This window comes from Cucurbita maxima, unplaced genomic scaffold (genome assembly GCF_002738345.1).
Source record: "Cucurbita maxima cultivar Rimu unplaced genomic scaffold, Cmax_1.0 Cma_Scf00010, whole genome shotgun sequence".
NCBI classification, from domain to species: domain Eukaryota; kingdom Viridiplantae; phylum Streptophyta; class Magnoliopsida; order Cucurbitales; family Cucurbitaceae; genus Cucurbita; species Cucurbita maxima.
In genome coordinates this window covers 5,423,327-5,441,502 of record NW_019272026.1, presented here as the reverse complement: position 1 = coordinate 5,441,502, position 18,176 = coordinate 5,423,327, and the positions used below count along the sequence as shown (strand labels likewise).

At 37.6% G+C, this 18,176-nt stretch overlaps 6 protein-coding genes across 7 annotated transcripts; 4 read left to right on the top strand and 2 right to left on the bottom strand.

Moving 5' to 3' along the window:
• Window positions 1-60: 60 nt before the first annotated feature.
• On the bottom strand, window positions 61-1,415 carry LOC111484826 (photosynthetic NDH subunit of subcomplex B 4, chloroplastic-like). Its single transcript, XM_023131437.1, has 6 exons — window positions 1,167-1,415; window positions 1,046-1,081; window positions 785-944; window positions 618-673; window positions 473-544; window positions 61-389 (listed from the first exon to the last, which is right to left on the bottom strand). Exons 1-6 carry the CDS (start codon window positions 1,263-1,265, stop codon window positions 276-278), a joined length of 537 nt encoding a protein of 178 aa, XP_022987205.1. The 5' UTR covers window positions 1,266-1,415; the 3' UTR covers window positions 61-275.
• Window positions 1,328-5,283, bottom strand: LOC111484809 (pentatricopeptide repeat-containing protein At1g59720, chloroplastic/mitochondrial-like). 2 transcript variants are annotated; one of them, XM_023131415.1, is made up of 2 exons: window positions 3,414-5,283; window positions 1,328-1,405 (listed from the first exon to the last, which is right to left on the bottom strand). In XM_023131415.1, exon 1 carries the CDS (start codon window positions 5,034-5,036, stop codon window positions 3,453-3,455), a length of 1,584 nt encoding a protein of 527 aa, XP_022987183.1. In that variant the 5' UTR covers window positions 5,037-5,283; the 3' UTR covers window positions 1,328-1,405; window positions 3,414-3,452. The 2 variants fall into 2 exon arrangements, with proteins under 2 accessions (XP_022987183.1, XP_022987184.1); XM_023131416.1 differs by lacking the exon at window positions 1,328-1,405 and adding an exon at window positions 3,160-3,332.
• Window positions 2,191-3,008, top strand: LOC111485056 (uncharacterized endoplasmic reticulum membrane protein C16E8.02-like; the record flags this gene model as incomplete). Its single annotated transcript, XM_023131746.1, has 4 exons — window positions 2,191-2,249; window positions 2,451-2,505; window positions 2,586-2,657; window positions 2,736-3,008. Coding segments are annotated over 4 exons (300 nt in total), but the record flags the coding sequence as incomplete, so codon positions are not given.
• A 2,668-nt stretch (window positions 5,284-7,951) lies between the features above and the next one.
• On the top strand, window positions 7,952-9,764 carry LOC111484979 (NAC domain-containing protein 100-like). The gene is made up of 3 exons (XM_023131663.1): window positions 7,952-8,475; window positions 8,544-8,821; window positions 8,902-9,764. Exons 1-3 carry the CDS (start codon window positions 8,253-8,255, stop codon window positions 9,493-9,495), a joined length of 1,095 nt encoding a protein of 364 aa, XP_022987431.1. The 5' UTR covers window positions 7,952-8,252; the 3' UTR covers window positions 9,496-9,764.
• A 2,342-nt stretch (window positions 9,765-12,106) lies between these two features.
• On the top strand, window positions 12,107-15,862 carry LOC111484975 (protein NEN1-like). Its single transcript, XM_023131655.1, has 6 exons — window positions 12,107-12,502; window positions 13,189-13,346; window positions 13,876-13,922; window positions 14,009-14,072; window positions 14,390-15,177; window positions 15,447-15,862. Exons 1-6 carry the CDS (start codon window positions 12,223-12,225, stop codon window positions 15,676-15,678), a joined length of 1,569 nt encoding a protein of 522 aa, XP_022987423.1. The 5' UTR covers window positions 12,107-12,222; the 3' UTR covers window positions 15,679-15,862.
• Window positions 15,863-15,939: 77 nt separating this feature from the next.
• LOC111484976 (pentatricopeptide repeat-containing protein At5g61370, mitochondrial) lies at window positions 15,940-17,972 on the top strand. Its single transcript, XM_023131656.1, has one exon. It carries the CDS (start codon window positions 16,368-16,370, stop codon window positions 17,859-17,861), a length of 1,494 nt encoding a protein of 497 aa, XP_022987424.1. The 5' UTR covers window positions 15,940-16,367; the 3' UTR covers window positions 17,862-17,972.
• Window positions 17,973-18,176: the final 204 nt, after the last annotated feature.

Here is an 18,176-nt window from a genome sequence, read left to right as displayed (position 1 = left end):
CTAAAACAATTATCAGACCCATAAGTGATGATTTTTATACAAGATTGTCACTAACTCTGATGGTAGAAGAACTGATACTTTTTACCTATTGGATGGTTTCTGCTGGTTTACGTTTGTTTCCCATTTCTACAGGGAAAGAACTGTAAGAATTTACTGAAACAATCCCTATATTGCCAACAGCTACTGTATCTGAAGTGTTTTAATGTATACACAGACTGGATTATGCTATATTATACTAATGACACAAATGGATGCCAATATCCCTTGTTAAGCTCTTATTTCCTTCCAGCTTCTTCTAACTCTCTAAGCCCTCCGACCTTCTGCTCAATCTCCTCTATCAGCTCCTCCCGCCAAAGGTCTGCTCTTGCTGCTTCTTCAATGTCCTCTTGCTGCAAGATCAGACATTTACAAAGACAAAACCTTCAACGTGGTGTCATTGTTAAAGACTAAAGTCCCAACAAAAGAAGTTCACCTTCTCATAGACCCAATGTCCTGTTCCATCTCCTCCATCTTTCCTGTACACCTCTGAGTCATAATATGGATCCTGTAGCCATAATCTTGTTCATTACTCGACAATTTGGATTAACCAAAACCCATTGAAAGTGAATGTATTGTACCTTCATGGAGCCAAAGAACAGACATCCCCAACATGTGAACATGATGTAAAGACTGTCTGATATTAAACAATGGTTAAAGTGAAGGTTAGTTTTCATTTGAATGGCCTAATTCTATCTGCAGTCTACAATAATAAATGTCCATAAAGTCAGCCTAAATAAGCACTTACAGACATTCTTTATAGCTTCATCGCTAAGATGCACAATAGATTTGTGGGTAACAAGGTCTCTTTGGCCGTCCAAGTGATCAACTAGAACTGCCATCAATTGCCAATCTGGGAAAGCACTCACCTTGCCCATAGAGCCTCTTTGGCGCTTTGTATCTTCAATCTATTTATTCCACAAAATCCCATGAACTTCTGATTACTTCCATATAATGAATTCGTCAATCAGTTTTACTTCCATTGTATGTGGAAATCAGAGGAACTTACCAGTTGTTGATGACCGAAAATTCCAGAGTTCGAAGGCTGCAACAATCATAATAAATGGTCAAATAGAGCACGTTAAAATGGATGGAGTTTAGAGGCAGAAAGAAAAAAGACGACACTATACCAGTTTGGGTTGTGGGATGAGGGTTGCTTTGTGTGGGTGGAGATTTGAGCTATGCAGTGTTGGGTTGATCATGCTGAATCCTGCAATAGCCTTGGCCATTATTGGAGATGAAAAGATAGAACTGTTCGCTATTACCTGGATTTTGGAGTCTTATTTGTGCACGAAGAAGGAAGATAGGATAAGGGAACCATTTCTGTCCACCCTTGTAGATGATACATCCCTTTGAAAAGTTTTTAGCTCTGTTTGGTTAAATCATTTATAAGTTTCGACAAGATCAATATCGGATGTCACGACAATTTACCTTATTTATTCTAATAGACTAAAAAAAATTTGGAACATATTTCAACTCTAAAAATTAAATTTGAAAATTTTGGAAGAACATAAACATATGAAACGTTTGTTAAAATGGAAAAATTATGTAAATTGTTTGTCCAAAAAACAAAAAGGATCCAAGTAAAATAGACTGAAGGGATGATTCCCAAATTTTGTCAATTTATAAAAGTACCACCTAATTACTCCACTTTAAACTGCTTATCTTCTCGAATCAATGGGATTGCCTTATGGGACGCTCTCGAATTATTCATGGGATTGGCTTAGGGGACACTATTCCTTTCCCAACCCTCATTATCTCTCCAGTCACCTCAGCTTGCACGTCTCGCCTCTTCTGAGAACCTTTTCTAGCAATCGTTTCGTTTCGTGTTGGGGTCATTTGTCTATTTTTCCGGAAAATTTAATTGTGGGGAAGACTGGTTTGTTTGATCTGGAGAGGCATTTCGCCTTCTATGGCGCTTATCACAGCAACCCAGTCAACATTTTCATTCATGTTCTGTTTGTGTGGCCAATTTTCTTTACCACCCTCAGTATTTGTACTTCACCCCATCTTTCTACACTATTCCCAAATCCCCTTGTGGGTTTGACCACGGCCTGGCCTTCAACTTCGGATTTCTTTTCACCTTAATATATGCTGCATCTTATGTGGTCTTCGATAAGAAAGCGGGGTCCATGGCCGCTTTGCTTTGCTTGATTTGTTGGGTTGGAGCAACCATACTCGACTTTAGACTTGGTTATTCTCAGACCTGGAAGGTAATTCCCCGCTTTCTCTCCAATTTAATTTATGGGTCCTTGGTTTTTGCAGAAAATTAATCTATTTCCTATAGCTTACCCATTTCGATCTCTAATCCTCTTGTTGAGTGAATTGAATTTCATTTGACGGGTTTTAAATGGGATTGGTGGCAAGCGTTGGAAAACAGCTCAATCTGATATAATCTAGTTGGAGTTTGGTAGATGTGTTCAGTTGTTCTGTTGGACCAATCAGTTTATAGGCCATGGAGTATTTGAGGTTAGACAGGTTACTTCATCTCAGTGAATTGATGAATCTCTTCATGATTCTTAAGCCATTTAATTTCATCTTTCTGATAGAAACGAGCACCGGCTTTGTTAGACAATCTTGCCCAAGTCTTTCTAATGGCTCCATTCTTTGTATTTTTGGAGGTATTTCTTCTCAGTTCTCTGGTTACTTGTCGGTGTTGATATTGAAGCAACTTTGTTGTTTCTGATGTTTGGTTTCAGGTTCTTCAAAGTTTATTCAAATATGAACCATGCCCAGGATTTAGTGCGAGTGTGCAAGCGAAGAGAAAAGCAGATATCAAAGAGTGGAAAAAAAAGAAGGAAAAGCTGTCATAGGTTGAATTGCCTAAATTTCAAGACAACTCTTGCCTAGGATCTCCCTTTGTAGAAGTAGTACGAAGAGAAAACTACTTCAGTTGAACATTTTGAAATCTTTTTGTTAATATTTGTTAATATTTGTTAGGAATCTCTACCATGGTATGATATTGTCCATGATCATCCCCTTAATTAGTCGATGTGAGACTCCCTTTCTCTGAAGCCCTCAAACAAAGTACATTATTTGTTCGATATTTGAGGATTTTATTGACACGATTAAGTTAAGGGCATAGCCTCTGATACCATGTTAGGAATTACGAACCTTCAACGGTATGATATTGTCCACTTTGAACATGGGCTTTCATGACTTTGGTCTTTGGTTTTCCAAGAGGCCTCATACCAGTGGAGATGTATTCCTTACTTATAAATTCATGATATCTCTTTAATTAGTCAACGTGGGACTCCCCCAACCATCCTCAACAATATCATGTTTTGCTTTTCAACCTTGATTTTCCATTCTACTATGGTGTGTAATGTAACAGAGTACATAAAATGAATGAAGAAGACACAGGTGCGATGACTTACATGTTAAAGAAGAACTCCAAACGTATGCACACTGCAAACTCAGATATAACTTTCGTTTCTTTCAGCATTGTTATAATTCTCGACAGTGTCCATCTCCAACTTCCTGCATGGATTAATCTCCAAAAAACTATTACCAGGCTCTGGTTTCTGCACTCCTTTTCGTTGCATTGATTTTCTGACCTTCATCATTTCATTCCATTGACCAGAGCTTGCATATATATTTGCAAGAAGAACATAATCACTGCTATGATCTGGCTCTATCTCAAGAACATGGCTCCTCACTCTCTCCCCGAGCTTAACATTTCCATGCATCCGACAGGCTGCAAGTAATGTTCTCCATATTACAGCATTACACTCCATTGGCATACTCCGTATCAGCTGATAAGCTTCTTCTACAAACCCAGCTCGTCCCAGAATGTCCACCATTGATCCATAGTGCTTAACTGTGGGTTGGATATCGCAGTGTTTGGTCATTAGATCAAAATATCTCCTCCCTTCCTCCACCTTTCCTCCATGGTTACAAGCACATAATACTCCCAAGAATGTCACGCCATCAGGAGTCACAATCTTCTCTGCTAACATGTTTGAGAATAATGTCAGTGCATCCTCTACATCGCCGTGTGTAGCTAATCCCATGATCATTGTGTTCCATGTTACTATGTTCTTGCCACTTGTTGCATTAAACATCTCGCGGGCGTCTTCAACTGCTCCACACTTGGCGTACATGTCGATCAATGAATTGAAAACGGCAATAGTCTTTCCTCTATCGTTATGCTTCACATGGGAATGAACCCACCTCCCAAAGTCCAGTGCACCCAGTGCAGAACATGCTGAGACCGTCACAACCAGTGTGGCTTCGTCAGGCTCTACGCCACTCTGCAACATTTGAAGAAACAAGGCAAGTGCTTCGTTGTACATCCCACAAGAGACATGACAGTCGATTACTGTATTCCAAGCTACCAAACCTGGTTTGGGCATTTCATCAAACAGGTTGCGTGCTAGTTTGACGTCTTTTAACCTGCCATACATATGAATAAGCGTGTTCCTAACATACACATGGGAATCGAGGCCAAGTTTCAGAATATTGGCATGTAACTGCTTGGCCAACATAATTGACCCCAACTGCCCAGAAATCTTTAGCAAGAAAGAAAAAGTGAAATTGTCTGCCGCGATTCCCTTCTCTAGCATTCGCTTGTAGAACTCAAACGCCTTAGGCAGATTACTAATTCTTCCAAATCCCCTTATCATTGTGTTCCAAAGAAACCCATCTGGATTTTCGATTCGGTTGAAAACAGCAACAGCGTAATTCATGTCGCCATGGGCCGAAACCGCACAAAACTCAATGAGTTTGCCAAGAACGAAGAGATTCTGATCGAAACCCGACTGGATAGTACGGGCATGGAGTTGATTCAAGTCTTTCACGGCGGAGCATTGCTTGAAAAGAGACAGAAATCTTTGTTCCTTGGAAAAATAGCTACCATTGGGTATTGTATCAGTGGGTGTTTTTGGATCTGAACTCCAAATGTACTTGGGGAGGAGCAATTGAAAATGTGGAAATTTGATCTCAACTCGGGAGCACAGAGAGAGTGCCAAGTTGGATTTTCCACCGTTGAGAACGATCATAACAATTGTGTTCGATCTGCAAGCTCAATCAAAGGCTTGCAAAATCCCGGCGTGTCAGCGCAGAAGTTTATGGTCCTCTTTTCTTCGGCTCAGTTTTTATTACCATGTTGGGTAGACACACTCGTTTAGCCCAAAATGTTGAACAAAATTGACCATCTTACCAATCCATTACAACCCATCTTCTCTTTGCTTTTGGCATGGAATTCTCAAACCATCTTACACAAACCCAAATGAATATAGCCCATAAAGTTGCAATCTTTCATACATATTATTATTCTTATCCATATATCATATTAGTACCCAATGATATTTTGCTAAATCCCTCTTCGTTAATCTCTTGAACTCTCGAAGTTGAAGCTAATAGATATTGTCTTTTGACTCATTATGTATTGTCATCAACATCACGATTTTAAAGCATGTTTGCTAGATAGAGGTTTCCACCCCTTACAAGGAATACTTTATTCACTCTCAAATGATGTGAGATCTTACAATACATTTTCTTGAGGGCCAACCAAACTACATGCTTGTAAGAAATGCTACGAGAGACATGGTTAGGAAGAGAATTAAATACCAGAAGTTCAAACTTTGTATGTAAAGCAGAATAATTGTGGTGTTATCAAAGAAATAACATCCCAAGTTAGGCAACGTTTGAAACAAAATAATATGAGATAATGTTAATTAATATATAATATATATGCTTCAAAGAAAGCCGACTATTGCCTAATTTTAATATTCCCATTCTTTTTTGTAAGCTTTATTTTACCCAATCATATTCTGCCATATGCTTGTTCCCTTCCAAGTTTGCATGCTTGAAATCCATCAAACATGCCCCACCCTAACTTTGTTTATAATATTAATCATTGTTTTCTTTTGCTAATATGATATGCCTACTCCAATTCCTCTGTCTCAATTCAATTTGATAACCTCAACTGACAACGAAATAATATTTCTTTAATCAGACCAAAACATACTTGAGAATCGTTTATTAGAATTAAACATAATTTAATCCTTGTTCGTACATAAAAATATTACAAATATGTAATTCTAACACGTGACCCTTACTAACATTCAAATCAAAGATCTTGAATATAGATTTTGTGTTGTCCTGCTCAATGTTATGGTCATGCTTCTCTAAGACGTGTTGTTTACGGCTGCATGTCGGATGCCTCAGTCATACATGTCTATTCTAAACCTTCTCTACATGTTTTTATGTTAGATGGGCTTTTACTATTCTTGTTGTATGAATACGAATATGTATGAAATCATGACTATACCTCATAGTTATAAGTCATGTGACTAGTTGGCTTCTAAGGAAGAGACACGTGGAGGTGGGTGTTGCCTTTTCTCCACCATAATAACACTCCAAGTATTGGATGAATAATGAAACAAAAGTATACCAAACAATTTCTTTAGATTTGATAACGACGCATATATTATTTGAAATAAACTAATCAATACATCGAATTATAATTTTAAAGGTTAGAAAATGGATCATACGCTACCCATTACATTTCTTCTAAGCAAAAAATATTATATTTTTTTAAAATCATTTATATCAATTTTAATAAAAATCTTACACGAAAAACATAGTTCAATTAATTAAGATATTACTCGTCTATTTAAAAGATGAGACATATTTTAAAATCCACTTTAAGTATTAATTTTAGTAAAATAATAATAATAATAATAATAAACGTCTAAAATTCTATGTTAATACATATTAAAAGACGGAAATTAATATTAAGAAAACCTAAACTCTAATATTTAAAATATTAAAAAGTAAAAAAGAAAATTATGGAAGGTGGCAGTGCCACGTAGTGATGTGGCTGTCGGTTCGAAGCGTTCTGATTGGGCAGAAAAGTAGACTGGTCAACGGTTGAACGTGGAAGATGGAGACTTTGACCACTCGTGCGCACGAGATTTGATTGACAATCTCTTATCCTCTCTCAATTTTTATCTTTTTGTTTCATTTAAATTTTAATACAATCAAAATGTTTGAACCATTGCATAATATTTCAACTTTTGTAAAATATTAAATTCAAATAATAAATTTTCATTCAGTAGAGAGGTCTTAATATTCGTTATTTTTTAAAACAAAATTAATATATGGTATTTGAAATCTGAATATTATAATAAAATAAGAAAATGATTTATGGTATGAGGTCCAATAATTAAAGGAAACAATATTTATTTTATACTAATTTTTTATTTTAGTAAAACAAACTAGGTTTGATGGAAGATTATAGTATGGTCCCAGGAATAATTAAAAAAAAAAAAATATAGGTATATAGTTTGAATAAATAATTTTGTGACTTATTATATGTCATACAAATTCATTTACCATATAGTTTTGTTTTCATCGGGAGGAATTAAGCTTGATTTTCAATTGGCTATACTTCATCCTACCTATTAGCCTAGGGGCCGCCTATGCTATACATCATTCAAAAGCATCTTCCTTTCTCTCCTTAATTCAACTCGATTTTATTTATTAAAACTTTTAATATTAATAAATTTTTTATTTAATGTTGATAGTAATATATATAAATTATTTATTTTGTTAATTCGTAAAATTTATTTAGTTTAATACGAAATAATTATCTCCAAATTATTGGGATCACATTTGTAATTTGACTTTAATATTTAAAGTGGGTGACCATTCTAAAATTTAACTTCATCCATTCAAAATCTTTTTATTTATTTGTTTATTTTTATTGTCTAATCTAATAACGAGGTCAACTTGAGGTGATTAAATAGAGAAAAAAGAAAATTATGAGATTGGGAAATGACTGAAATGTCCTTGTGAGAGATGAGCTGTCACTAGGGGGGAAAAGAATAAAATTAATAATAAGAAGTGAGTTGTATTATTTATTTATTTATTTATTTATTTAATTTTGTTAGTGAAATTGGTGAATGATGATGAGATGAATGGAGAAGGAAAATGAAAAGGCTTGAAACTAACAAACCTGGCGAGGGAGCTGCGTTTGGCTTAGAGACCACGTTTGTGTTGCTCATAAAAACCCACTATTTAGGCCTCATTCTGTTTCATACTCTGCCTTTTTGGCTTGCCATGACACAATATCCATCCTTTCCCTCCCTACCTTTTTCCACACCTTTTTCTTAACCGTTTCTTTCTCCCTCCCTTCTTCTCTTCTTGCGTTTTGTTTTTCTCTTACTCAACTCCTTTTAAACCTTCAAACCTCTGCAGCTTGGACAGAAATGAACACTTCTAAGCCTTCTAACATGGCTGCTGCTGCTGCTCCTGGTGGTGGTGTTCTTAACCAAGAAGATCATTTGGAATTGCCGCCTGGCTTTCGGTTTCATCCCACTGATGAAGAGCTTATTTCTCATTACCTCTTCCATAAGGTCATGGATTGCAGCTTCTCTTGCAGGGCGATTGGAGATGTTGATCTCAACAAGTCCGAGCCTTGGGATTTGCCTTGTAATAATCTCTCTTTATCAACTCTTTCTCCTTTGTTCTTTTTGATTCTGATGATTTGGGGTTTTCAGGGAAGGCGAAAATGGGAGAAAAAGAATGGTATTTTTTCTGTGTGAGAGATAGAAAATACCCTACTGGATTGAGGACAAACAGAGCAACTGAAGCTGGCTACTGGAAAGCTACAGGGAAAGATAAAGACATTTACAGAGGAAAATCTCTTGTGGGTATGAAGAAAACTCTGGTTTTTTACCGTGGAAGAGCTCCAAAAGGGGAGAAATCTAATTGGGTTATGCATGAATATCGTTTAGAGGGTAAACTCTCTGCTTTAAACCTCCCCAAAGCTGCCAGGGTATGAATTCCATCCTCACAACTCTCTGTTTCTTCCTCTGTTTTTAGTTTATCTCATCGTTTACTCTGTTTTCTCTGCAGAATGAGTGGGTGATTTGTAGGGTGTTTGAGAAGAACTCCACTGGGAAAAAGGTAGACATCTCCGGGAACGAGTTTGGCCACTCGATTCTTCCTCCATTAACGGATTCATTTTCATTTGATGGAGAAACTAAATGCGCTGTTCAATTGCCTAATAACGTGCCCTGCTTCTCCATCGCCATGGATTCTCATAGAAAACTCCAACCAATGGCTTCTTCTTACAATTCCTCTGTTTTCTCTGTTATTCCCAATTCAATCAACTCGTTTCCTAGAAACCCACATTCAAATTCAGTGTTTCCACCGCCAAATCAGACTCCAAATCTACAATTCCCAAGCGCCCTTCTTTTGCAAGAGCAACAGTCACTTCTCAGAGCTTTGATTCAGAACGTCAGTGGCGGAAACATAAGAGAATCATTCAAACCAGAGACGGACAAAATCAGTATCTCTCAAGAAACGTGCCTCACCACCGATGTCAACAACGAAATATCATCGATTCTTCCGAATCATGAAATGGGTCGCAGACCATTAGACAATTCTCAAGAAGCTCCGCCGGCTCCTATGGCGCCGATCGACCTCGACGACTTCTGGAATTACTGAAAACGAACGAGAGGTTGAAGATGAAGTATTAAAAAAAAACTAATAAATGGGAATTTTGGGATTTTGATTAGTTCGAGAATGTGGGTGCTTGTCTAGATGATTAGAAACCAAAATAAATGTATGAAAATTAAGCATATTATTATTATTATTAGTATTATTATTGTTGTATGGTGAATGAAAATTAAATTAGAAGGTGGGGTTGGTTTTATGTTGAATTTATGATTTGAGGATATTTGGGAAAATGAATAAAGATTTGAGTCGGTGGATAACTAATCTGTTTTTTGTTTTTATATTAATTTTTAATTATTTAGTTTAATATTATAAATAAAGAATGAGACGTGTAAATATAGAAATGCAGGCTCCATCTCCCATTATTGCCTCTATTTCCCATTTTGAAGAATTATAATTCAGATTCAAAATTTCCCATTTCGGATTCCTGTCTCGACCTCATTCACCAAATTAGAGAATTTCTATGATTTAATTCTTATATTAAAATTAAAAAAATAACAAATTAATATATTTTTCAGGAACAAAAAGATTCATGAAACAAACTAAAAATAGTCTTAATAAATTATTATTATTATTATTATTATGATTTTTAGAAAGTGTAGGGAGTATTCTGTCAATTTCTAAAGGCGCAGCCGTGTCCGAATTCATGCATCCACTCCGACTCCGACTCCGACTCCGACTCCGACTCCGCCCATGCATAAAGCAAAACGAAACCGCCAACGGCGGAGCGTCATCCAGGAATTGGAGGTGGGGTCCACCACCACTCCTGGATATCTGACGGAGTTTGGCCATTTACAATTACGCCCCTTCGTCGTGTGGACACGCAATCAGCGGGGCCCACTTTCCTTTTACCCGCCCATCTCCAATTGGAGGAGGAAGGTTCAGGTCGTTGCTGCCGTCACCACCATGCCGTCAAAATACGTCGTTTTTCTTCCCGTCGGCTGTAACCAGCCACGTCACCGCGTTTTTATGTGGCTCCCACATTCCAGCTGTCTTTTTCCGAAGAAAGTCGCCCCGTCCATACTCGAACCCTCTTTACAATTCTTCTTTTAATAAAAAAAACACTGTTTTCTTTTTTGCATTTTTTCTTCCCATATCATTCCAACTCGAACCCTCTTCACCAGTCGCCCGTCCCAAACTGGACAATATCATTATGCTCCTTACTCGAACACTCGAACACTCGAACACTCTTTACGTACAGAGTGGTTATCCTCTTAATATACTTCAAGAGTCATGCTCCTAGCTTTAACTACTAATAATTAAAAAAAAAAAATAATTATAATTTTATATTTTTAATTTAATTGTGATCTCGATTTATTTATACATCTATACTTTATGTCATAAATAACTAGTTCTAATAATAATTTCTTAGGAAAAGGAAAATTTTCCATTTCAATGAAGCTGTGATTCTCCCAAATAATAATAAATAATAGCCGTGAAGCATATTTATGTTCGTAAGTTTGAAATGTGGATGTTTGAAAATACATATGTCTAATACTTTTAGATAAACATGTTTGTCTTATAAGATTTATTATTTAAGTGTTTTTTTCCCTAAAAACAAGTTAGTTCATAATTGTTAGAATTTTATTATAAAATATATGACATTAAATTGATTTTGATTTGAAATACTTAAAATTATTTTAATTTTACAAAAATGTTATCAATTTGTGATAATTTCTTCTCTCTCCAAATATTGGATGATTATTATTGAAAAAGTAAAACAAATCCAACATTTCACTTTTTTATTTCAGTTGAAAATAAATTACCATTTAAATAGAGTTTATTTTATATGTAAATGGAAAACATAAATATAGTTAATTAAATAGAGTTGTTTGTGACGGAATGAATATATTAATTTAGTTTAATTATAATATAAAAACAAGCTGAGTGATCTAAATGTATGCTCCATATTTAAAAAGGAAAAAGACAATCTTATCCTTTACTTTTTTCGAAGCCTTTTCCACTCTAAAATGTTATAATTATGGAGCACCAAAAATACAATAAAAAAGTTGTTTTCATTATCCAATTAAAATTAAGAAATTAATCGCCTAAACTTTCTAATTTCATATGATCACACGTCTTAGTAAAAAGAAAAAGAGAGATCATGACATCGGAACAAAGTTGTATGAGACAAGAGTGACACCTACAATTCATTTGAGAAAAGTGTGATACCACCATCTATCAAGCTCGGCAAGTGGTCCACTGAGTTGCATTCCTACTCACTTAGCCCATGCACTTCACTCTCTCGTTGACCCGTGATTGAGTTGTAGTTCTTATTTTATTTTTCAAATTTCAGTAGAAATGAAAGTTGAAAATAAATAAATAAAAATGGAGAGGGAAAACTTGGGAATGAGGAGGAAGTTAGGGGTTGGTAGTTTAGGATTTGCATTTGCACATAACTTGTCTTCCAGGAGATGGCTTACTCAGTCTTCCACTCCCATCCTTGGGATCAGATACCTGCCGTACCCTGTTCCATCAAACTCAATATTATTTTTAAAAAAATTCAGCTCCTTCCCATGGGAGTGGTTGGGTTATTTGAAATGGGCTTCAGAATCAGCCCGATGATGCCGATCGTTGAAAGTTCACTCCACGAAGCAACCTCCAAACCCACGGCGGTCCTTATCCTTATAATTACTTCACCTCTTCGCGCCTTCCACTTTTCAATCTCAACAACAATCTACTTCTCTTCTCTTGATTCAAAATTCCCTCTGTTCAATCATGGGTCCGACGGGGGACCGATCCGAGATTGCCTTCTTTGATGTGGAGACCACCGTTCCGACCCGCCAAGGGCAGAGATTTTCCATTTTGGAGTTTGGAGCCATTCTGGTGTGCCCTAGGAAGCTGGATGAGTTGGAGAGCTATTCCACTCTCGTTCGACCCTCTGATCTCTCCCTCATTTCCTCCTTATCTGTGCGATGCAATGGAATTACTAGAGATGCCGTCATTTCTGCTCCTACTTTCGCCCAAATTGCTGATAGGGTTTACGATATCCTTCACGGTACTCTCTAATTATTCTCTACTGCCCGCCAATTGAAACCAAGATGCAAAATGTTTTATCTCAATTAGATTACCTTTCTGAATGGTCCATGCGTCTTCTATTTTAATTTTATTATATGGCTGCGTTTGAGCTTTCTGCTGCGATACTGTTCTGTAGGGCGTGTTAGACGAACACGACTCTCCACAATGGTATGATATTGTCCACTTTTGAGTATAAGCTCTCATGGCTTTGCTTTGGGCTTCCCAAAAGGCCTCATCCCAATGGAGAGTTTATTCAAACCCATGACCATTCCCTAAATTAACCGATGTGGGACTTTCATCATCCAACACCTCCCCTCGAACAAAGCACGCCTCCCCTTAATCGAGGCTCGACTCCTTTGGAGTCTTAGTCATTTTTTACTGCCTTCGTACCTTCGAAGAGGCTTGACTCCTTTTGGAGTCCTTTGTTCGACATTTAAGGATTTGCCAATCTATTGACACGGCTAAGTTTAGGGCATGGCTCTGATACCATGTTAGACGAACACGACTCTCCACAATGGTATGATATTGTCCACTTTGAGTATAAGCTCTCATGGCTTTGCTTTGGGCTTCCCAAAAGGCCTCATCCCAATGGAGAGTTTATTCTTAGATTATAAACCCATGACCATTCCCTAAATTAACCGATGTGGGACTTTCATCATCCAACAGGGCGGATATGGGCTGGCCATAACATACTGAGATTTGATTGTGCTCGCATAAGGGAGGCTTTTGCAGAAATTGGGATGCCAGCACCACAGCCGAAAGGTACAATTGATTCATTGGCATTGTTAACTCAAAAGTTTGGAAGGAGAGCTGGCGACATGAAGGTAACAGAATTCTTTCTCTGTTGCATGTTTGCTATGTTTCTACTTGTGTTCGTGCAAACTTCAGGGGATCCCGAGAAACCTGTACACCAGTATCCATTGGATGGTGCCTCCGGCAAAATTGTTTAGAGATTTCAACATTTGGAACTTAAGCAGGAAATTGTAGAAATAATTGAATTTTTGGGGTTTACCTCTCTAAATATGAGACTTAAACCAAGTTAACATTTGGCACTAGGATATGTGCCAATTTAATATATCACCGGTAAATTTTATGCCAACGAAGGGTTGGAAAAACCTCTTTTTTGGGAGGAACTGTAATAATGAGAGATTCGAATTCTAAAAATTATGCATAAAGTGGTGAGAATAGGCTTATTGCTATGATATTTCCCATCAGATCCTTGCACTGAGCTCCTCTATTGAATTCAATCCCACGGCCTTGCTTTATATAATGAATCTTCATGCATGTTCTGATTTGTAGAAGCTATGGTAACTTTTTATTTATTTGATTTCGACGTCCCTTTTCTCCCTGTAGATGGCTACTCTTGCTTCCTATTTTGGGATAGGACAACAAACACACAGGCAACTCTTCAAACTTGCTAGCAATATTGAACATAAATCAAAGGAACGCTTTCTTTGTATCTGACTTTGTCTGTGTTATTCTCCAGGAGTTTGGATGATGTTAGGATGAATCTCGAAGTTCTGAAGTATTGTGCAACTGTCTTGTTTCTGGTAAGAATTTTTGTTGCAGTATCTGAATATTGACCACTTGGATCTATGCCCTTGGTAGTTATGCATTTCTTTTTTAATTTAGATCATCAATAGGTTCCAATTGCTTCATTGCAAGTTTTTGTATCAATTGACAATACTTAAATCTCCATTTTGCTTACCTTCCATGTGGATACATTCTTGTAGTAGCTTTTTTCTTTCGTTTTCTTTTTAAAGTTCACTTAATCTGACATCAGCATAGTTGTATTAGCGCTCTTATAATGACCACTTTATGTTAGAAAAGTATGGTGGGTTAGATTAAAACTGTTGCCTGGTTACAGGAATCAAGTCTTCCCGAAGTTTTCCCAGAGAACAGTTGGGTTTCTCCAAATGCTGTTACTAGGCGTCGTGCTGCAAAATCATCCCCACAGGGGATTAATGAAAATAATAGTGCTGCAAAATCATCCCCACGGGGGATTAATGCAAATAGTAATACTCGTTCGTCAAGTTCAAGGATTGGTGGTAGCCCCATATCTCTAACAGATCAACAAGGGGAAGCTCATCCGATATTATCCCTTGTAACTTGCAGCTCTGAGGATGGAGCCTCGAATCTGGTGGCTGACTCTGATGCTACTGAATCAGATTCTTTTAACATGGGCACTCTCAGTGACCAAATAGCAGGTGAATCGCTTGAAACAGATACCAGCATGGAAGAAGAACATGCCCCGGTATCCACTGAAGCATCTCCCACAGAGAATACTTCCACAAGTCTTAGTGCTGCTACTGAATTTTTGGAGCCTGATCAGGTGTCTGTTTCGTCCATCACTGCATCTTTCGTGCCATTTTTTCGTGGGAGCCAAAGAATACAATTATCACACAAAGACGACTGCTTACAGCTTCTTTGTAATAATCTGAGAGTTCGATTTGGCATAAGCACAAAATTCACTGATTATGCTGGCCGTCCAAGGTTGAATTTTGTGGTCGATGTACCACCAAGTTTATGCAGGGTTCTTGAAGCATCTGATGGCGTGGCTCAGAGATTATTCTCCGAATCTGGCAGTGGTTCTGAGTGGAGGCCTGTGGTGATGAGAAAGAATGGCTATTTCAACTACCCGACAATGAGATTACAGTAAGTAATACTTCCACCTGATCGCTTGACATGCAAACTGACTATATATATCTATCTACAAACATTTTGATGAAAGATTTCAACTATGAAATGAGGGAAAAGGAACAGAAAAAAAAAACAAACCAGAGGAAGTTTAGTCCAACATATGATCTGCATGCTTTCTTGCTTCAATTTTTTCTTGCCATTTGAATCGAGTCATCTGCTCTGTAAGTTCATAAATTTCCTCTTCTTGATGAGTTTGTAATGGAATTAAATTTGTTCTTTCACAGCATTCCAACTGCAGTATGTGGAGACATGGCGATTTACGCTACAGAGATGTATCAAAAAGAAGCATCAGGCGGTGCACAAAGGCTGATATTCAGTAAATTCGACGCTGTAGAGCTTGATAGCCTGATCAATCCAGGAGGCATCATAGATGCATTCATTTCCTTGGATACATATGACTATCAACAGAGTGCAGGCATTAGATTGGTAGCAAAAAAATTGATCATCCATTCCTAGAAATGGGAGATCAAGTTGTCCCATTATTGAACTAGCTCTGATTTCGTTATTATACTTAGTTCACTGACTAACATTCAAATTGTCAATAAATCCCCTTTCTTTATTTTAAGAAAAAGAAGGGAAAAAAAACATCCTTTTCCCTTTGTCTGCTTTGTTTGATTGTATGAAATGCTTGTTTCTTTAATTATTTGATTATTATTATATCTTTAGAAAAAAATCTCTCTATTTTAGGGATCAATCTGGCAATTTCTTTAAAAAAAAAAAATTAAAAGAAAAGGTTACGGTTGTAGGATTCGAACCCTGGTCTTGGGGCAGAATGCCTTCGACCACTTTACTAAAGAACAAGTTAGACTTCGAATGGCCCCTGCCACCCTGAGTTTCATGGCTTGTAAGTATCGGAACAGCTTCCAATCCAAATTAATGAAGTAGCCCAACAAATTTATCTCAGAGAATGCATTCGAAATCCAAATCAAAATACTCAAGTTTCATCGTTCGATCTGGGGACTCATTTACATTTAAATGACTTCGGTTTATGGTAGCGAAGATCGAAGAAATTGAGGTAAGTTGATCCCCTGAACACCGACTACGAGAAGTTACGCGGTTTATGGTCAGATTGGTCAGCTATGAAAGCAAGATAGCAGGGAGGCTGGAGCAATATCAGAGAAATGAAATTGCCTTTCCTTTGAGTAATGTTTCCTCTGTACATTGCAATGCACGCACGCCATATGTTCGATGAAATGTCGCTGAGACGATGCGTCTCATTGTTGAAGTTAAAATGGGATAGCTTCTTTGTGCAATCCGTCTGTACGCAGCATCGCTTTTGTTCCCTTCATTCCACCGTCAAAAATGGAGCTTCTGTGTCAAAACTGTGTGAAGTGGTTTCATGCACGATCGGAGGGTTAGATGAATTGGAAGCCACTCTGAACAAGTGCACAGTTTCCTTGACATCTTCACTCGTTACCCAGGTTATTGATTCTTGCAAAAATGAAGCTCCCAATAGAAGATTGCTTAGGTTTTTCTCGTGGTCTCTCAAGAAATTAAACCACCATTTGGAAGATGAAGATTTCAATTATGCCATCCGCTTATTTGCCCAGAAGAAGGATTACACTGCCATTGATATTTTACTTTCTGATCTCAAGAAAGCTCGCCGCGCAATGGATGGCCAGACCTTCGGTCTTGTGGCTGAGGCTTTAGTCAAAATGGATAGAGAAGATGAAGCCCTAGGTCTGTTCAAGAACTTGGACAAGTACAAATGCCCACACGACCAATTCACTGTCACTGCTATTATCACTGCTCTCTGTGCAAAAGGGCATGCTAAAAGAGCAGAAGGGGTAGTCCTGCATCACAAGGACAAGATCTCTGGCACAATGAGTTGCATCTATAGAAGCCTTCTATATGGATGGTCCATTCAGAAGAACACTAAAGAAGCAAGAAGGATACTGAAAGAAATGAAGTCAGATGGAACCATGCCAGATTTGTTCAGCTACAACACTTTCCTCAGGTGCCTTTGCGAGCAGAATCTTAAGAAAAATCCTTCAGGTCTCGTGCCTGAAGCCTTGAATGTGATGATGGAAATGAGATCCTACAGCATTGCTCCCAATTCAATCAGTTATAACATACTACTGTCATGTCTGGGCAGAGCCAGGAGAGTGAAGGAATCATGTAGAATCCTCGAGACAATGAAGCGAACCGGTTGTCGACCCGATTGCATAAGCTACTATCTCGTGGCGAGAGTGCTGTTCCTGTCTGGAAGATTTGGGAAAGGGTGCAGAATTGTGGAGGAGATGATTGAGGAGGGGCTGATCCCGGATCGAAAATTCTACTATGATTTGATTGGTATTCTGTGTGGCGTTGAGAGAGAAAAGTATGCACTTGAGCTGTTTGAGAAGATGAAGAGAAGCTCATTGGGGGGTTATGGTCCAGTTTATGATGTGCTTATACCGAAGCTCTGCAGTGGAGGTGATTTTGAAATGGGGAGGCAACTGTGGGGGGAGGCCATGGCTATGGGCATCACGCTTCGCTGCTCAAGTGATGTTTTGGATCCTTCAATCACCAAGGTTTTCAAGCCAACAAGAAAGATTGACAATCAAAATCTTGAAGAATGCAATAGAGCTGAGAAGCAGAACAAAGCTGCAACTGACAAATCAAAGGCAAGGGGAAAGAAAAGTAAGAATCTGTCTTGAATTCAAATCATTCTATAGGCCTTCTTATTCAAGATTTCTATAGTAATTTATTGATTCCATGAGATATATCTATGCATAATGTGCTGAAATGTAATATGCTTTATATTCAAACTTTTCTCCCTTAAAATCTTCACATATTCCATTTTTAATACCAAACCTTCCAAATCTATCATTTTTACCTTAGAACAATACAAAACATTTCTTATATGGGTGTGAAAATCTCTTCCTAGAAAACATGTTTTAAAATCTTGAGTGAAAGCCTAGAAGGAAAAGACAAAATAGGACAATATTTGCTATGGGGCTTGAACTATTACA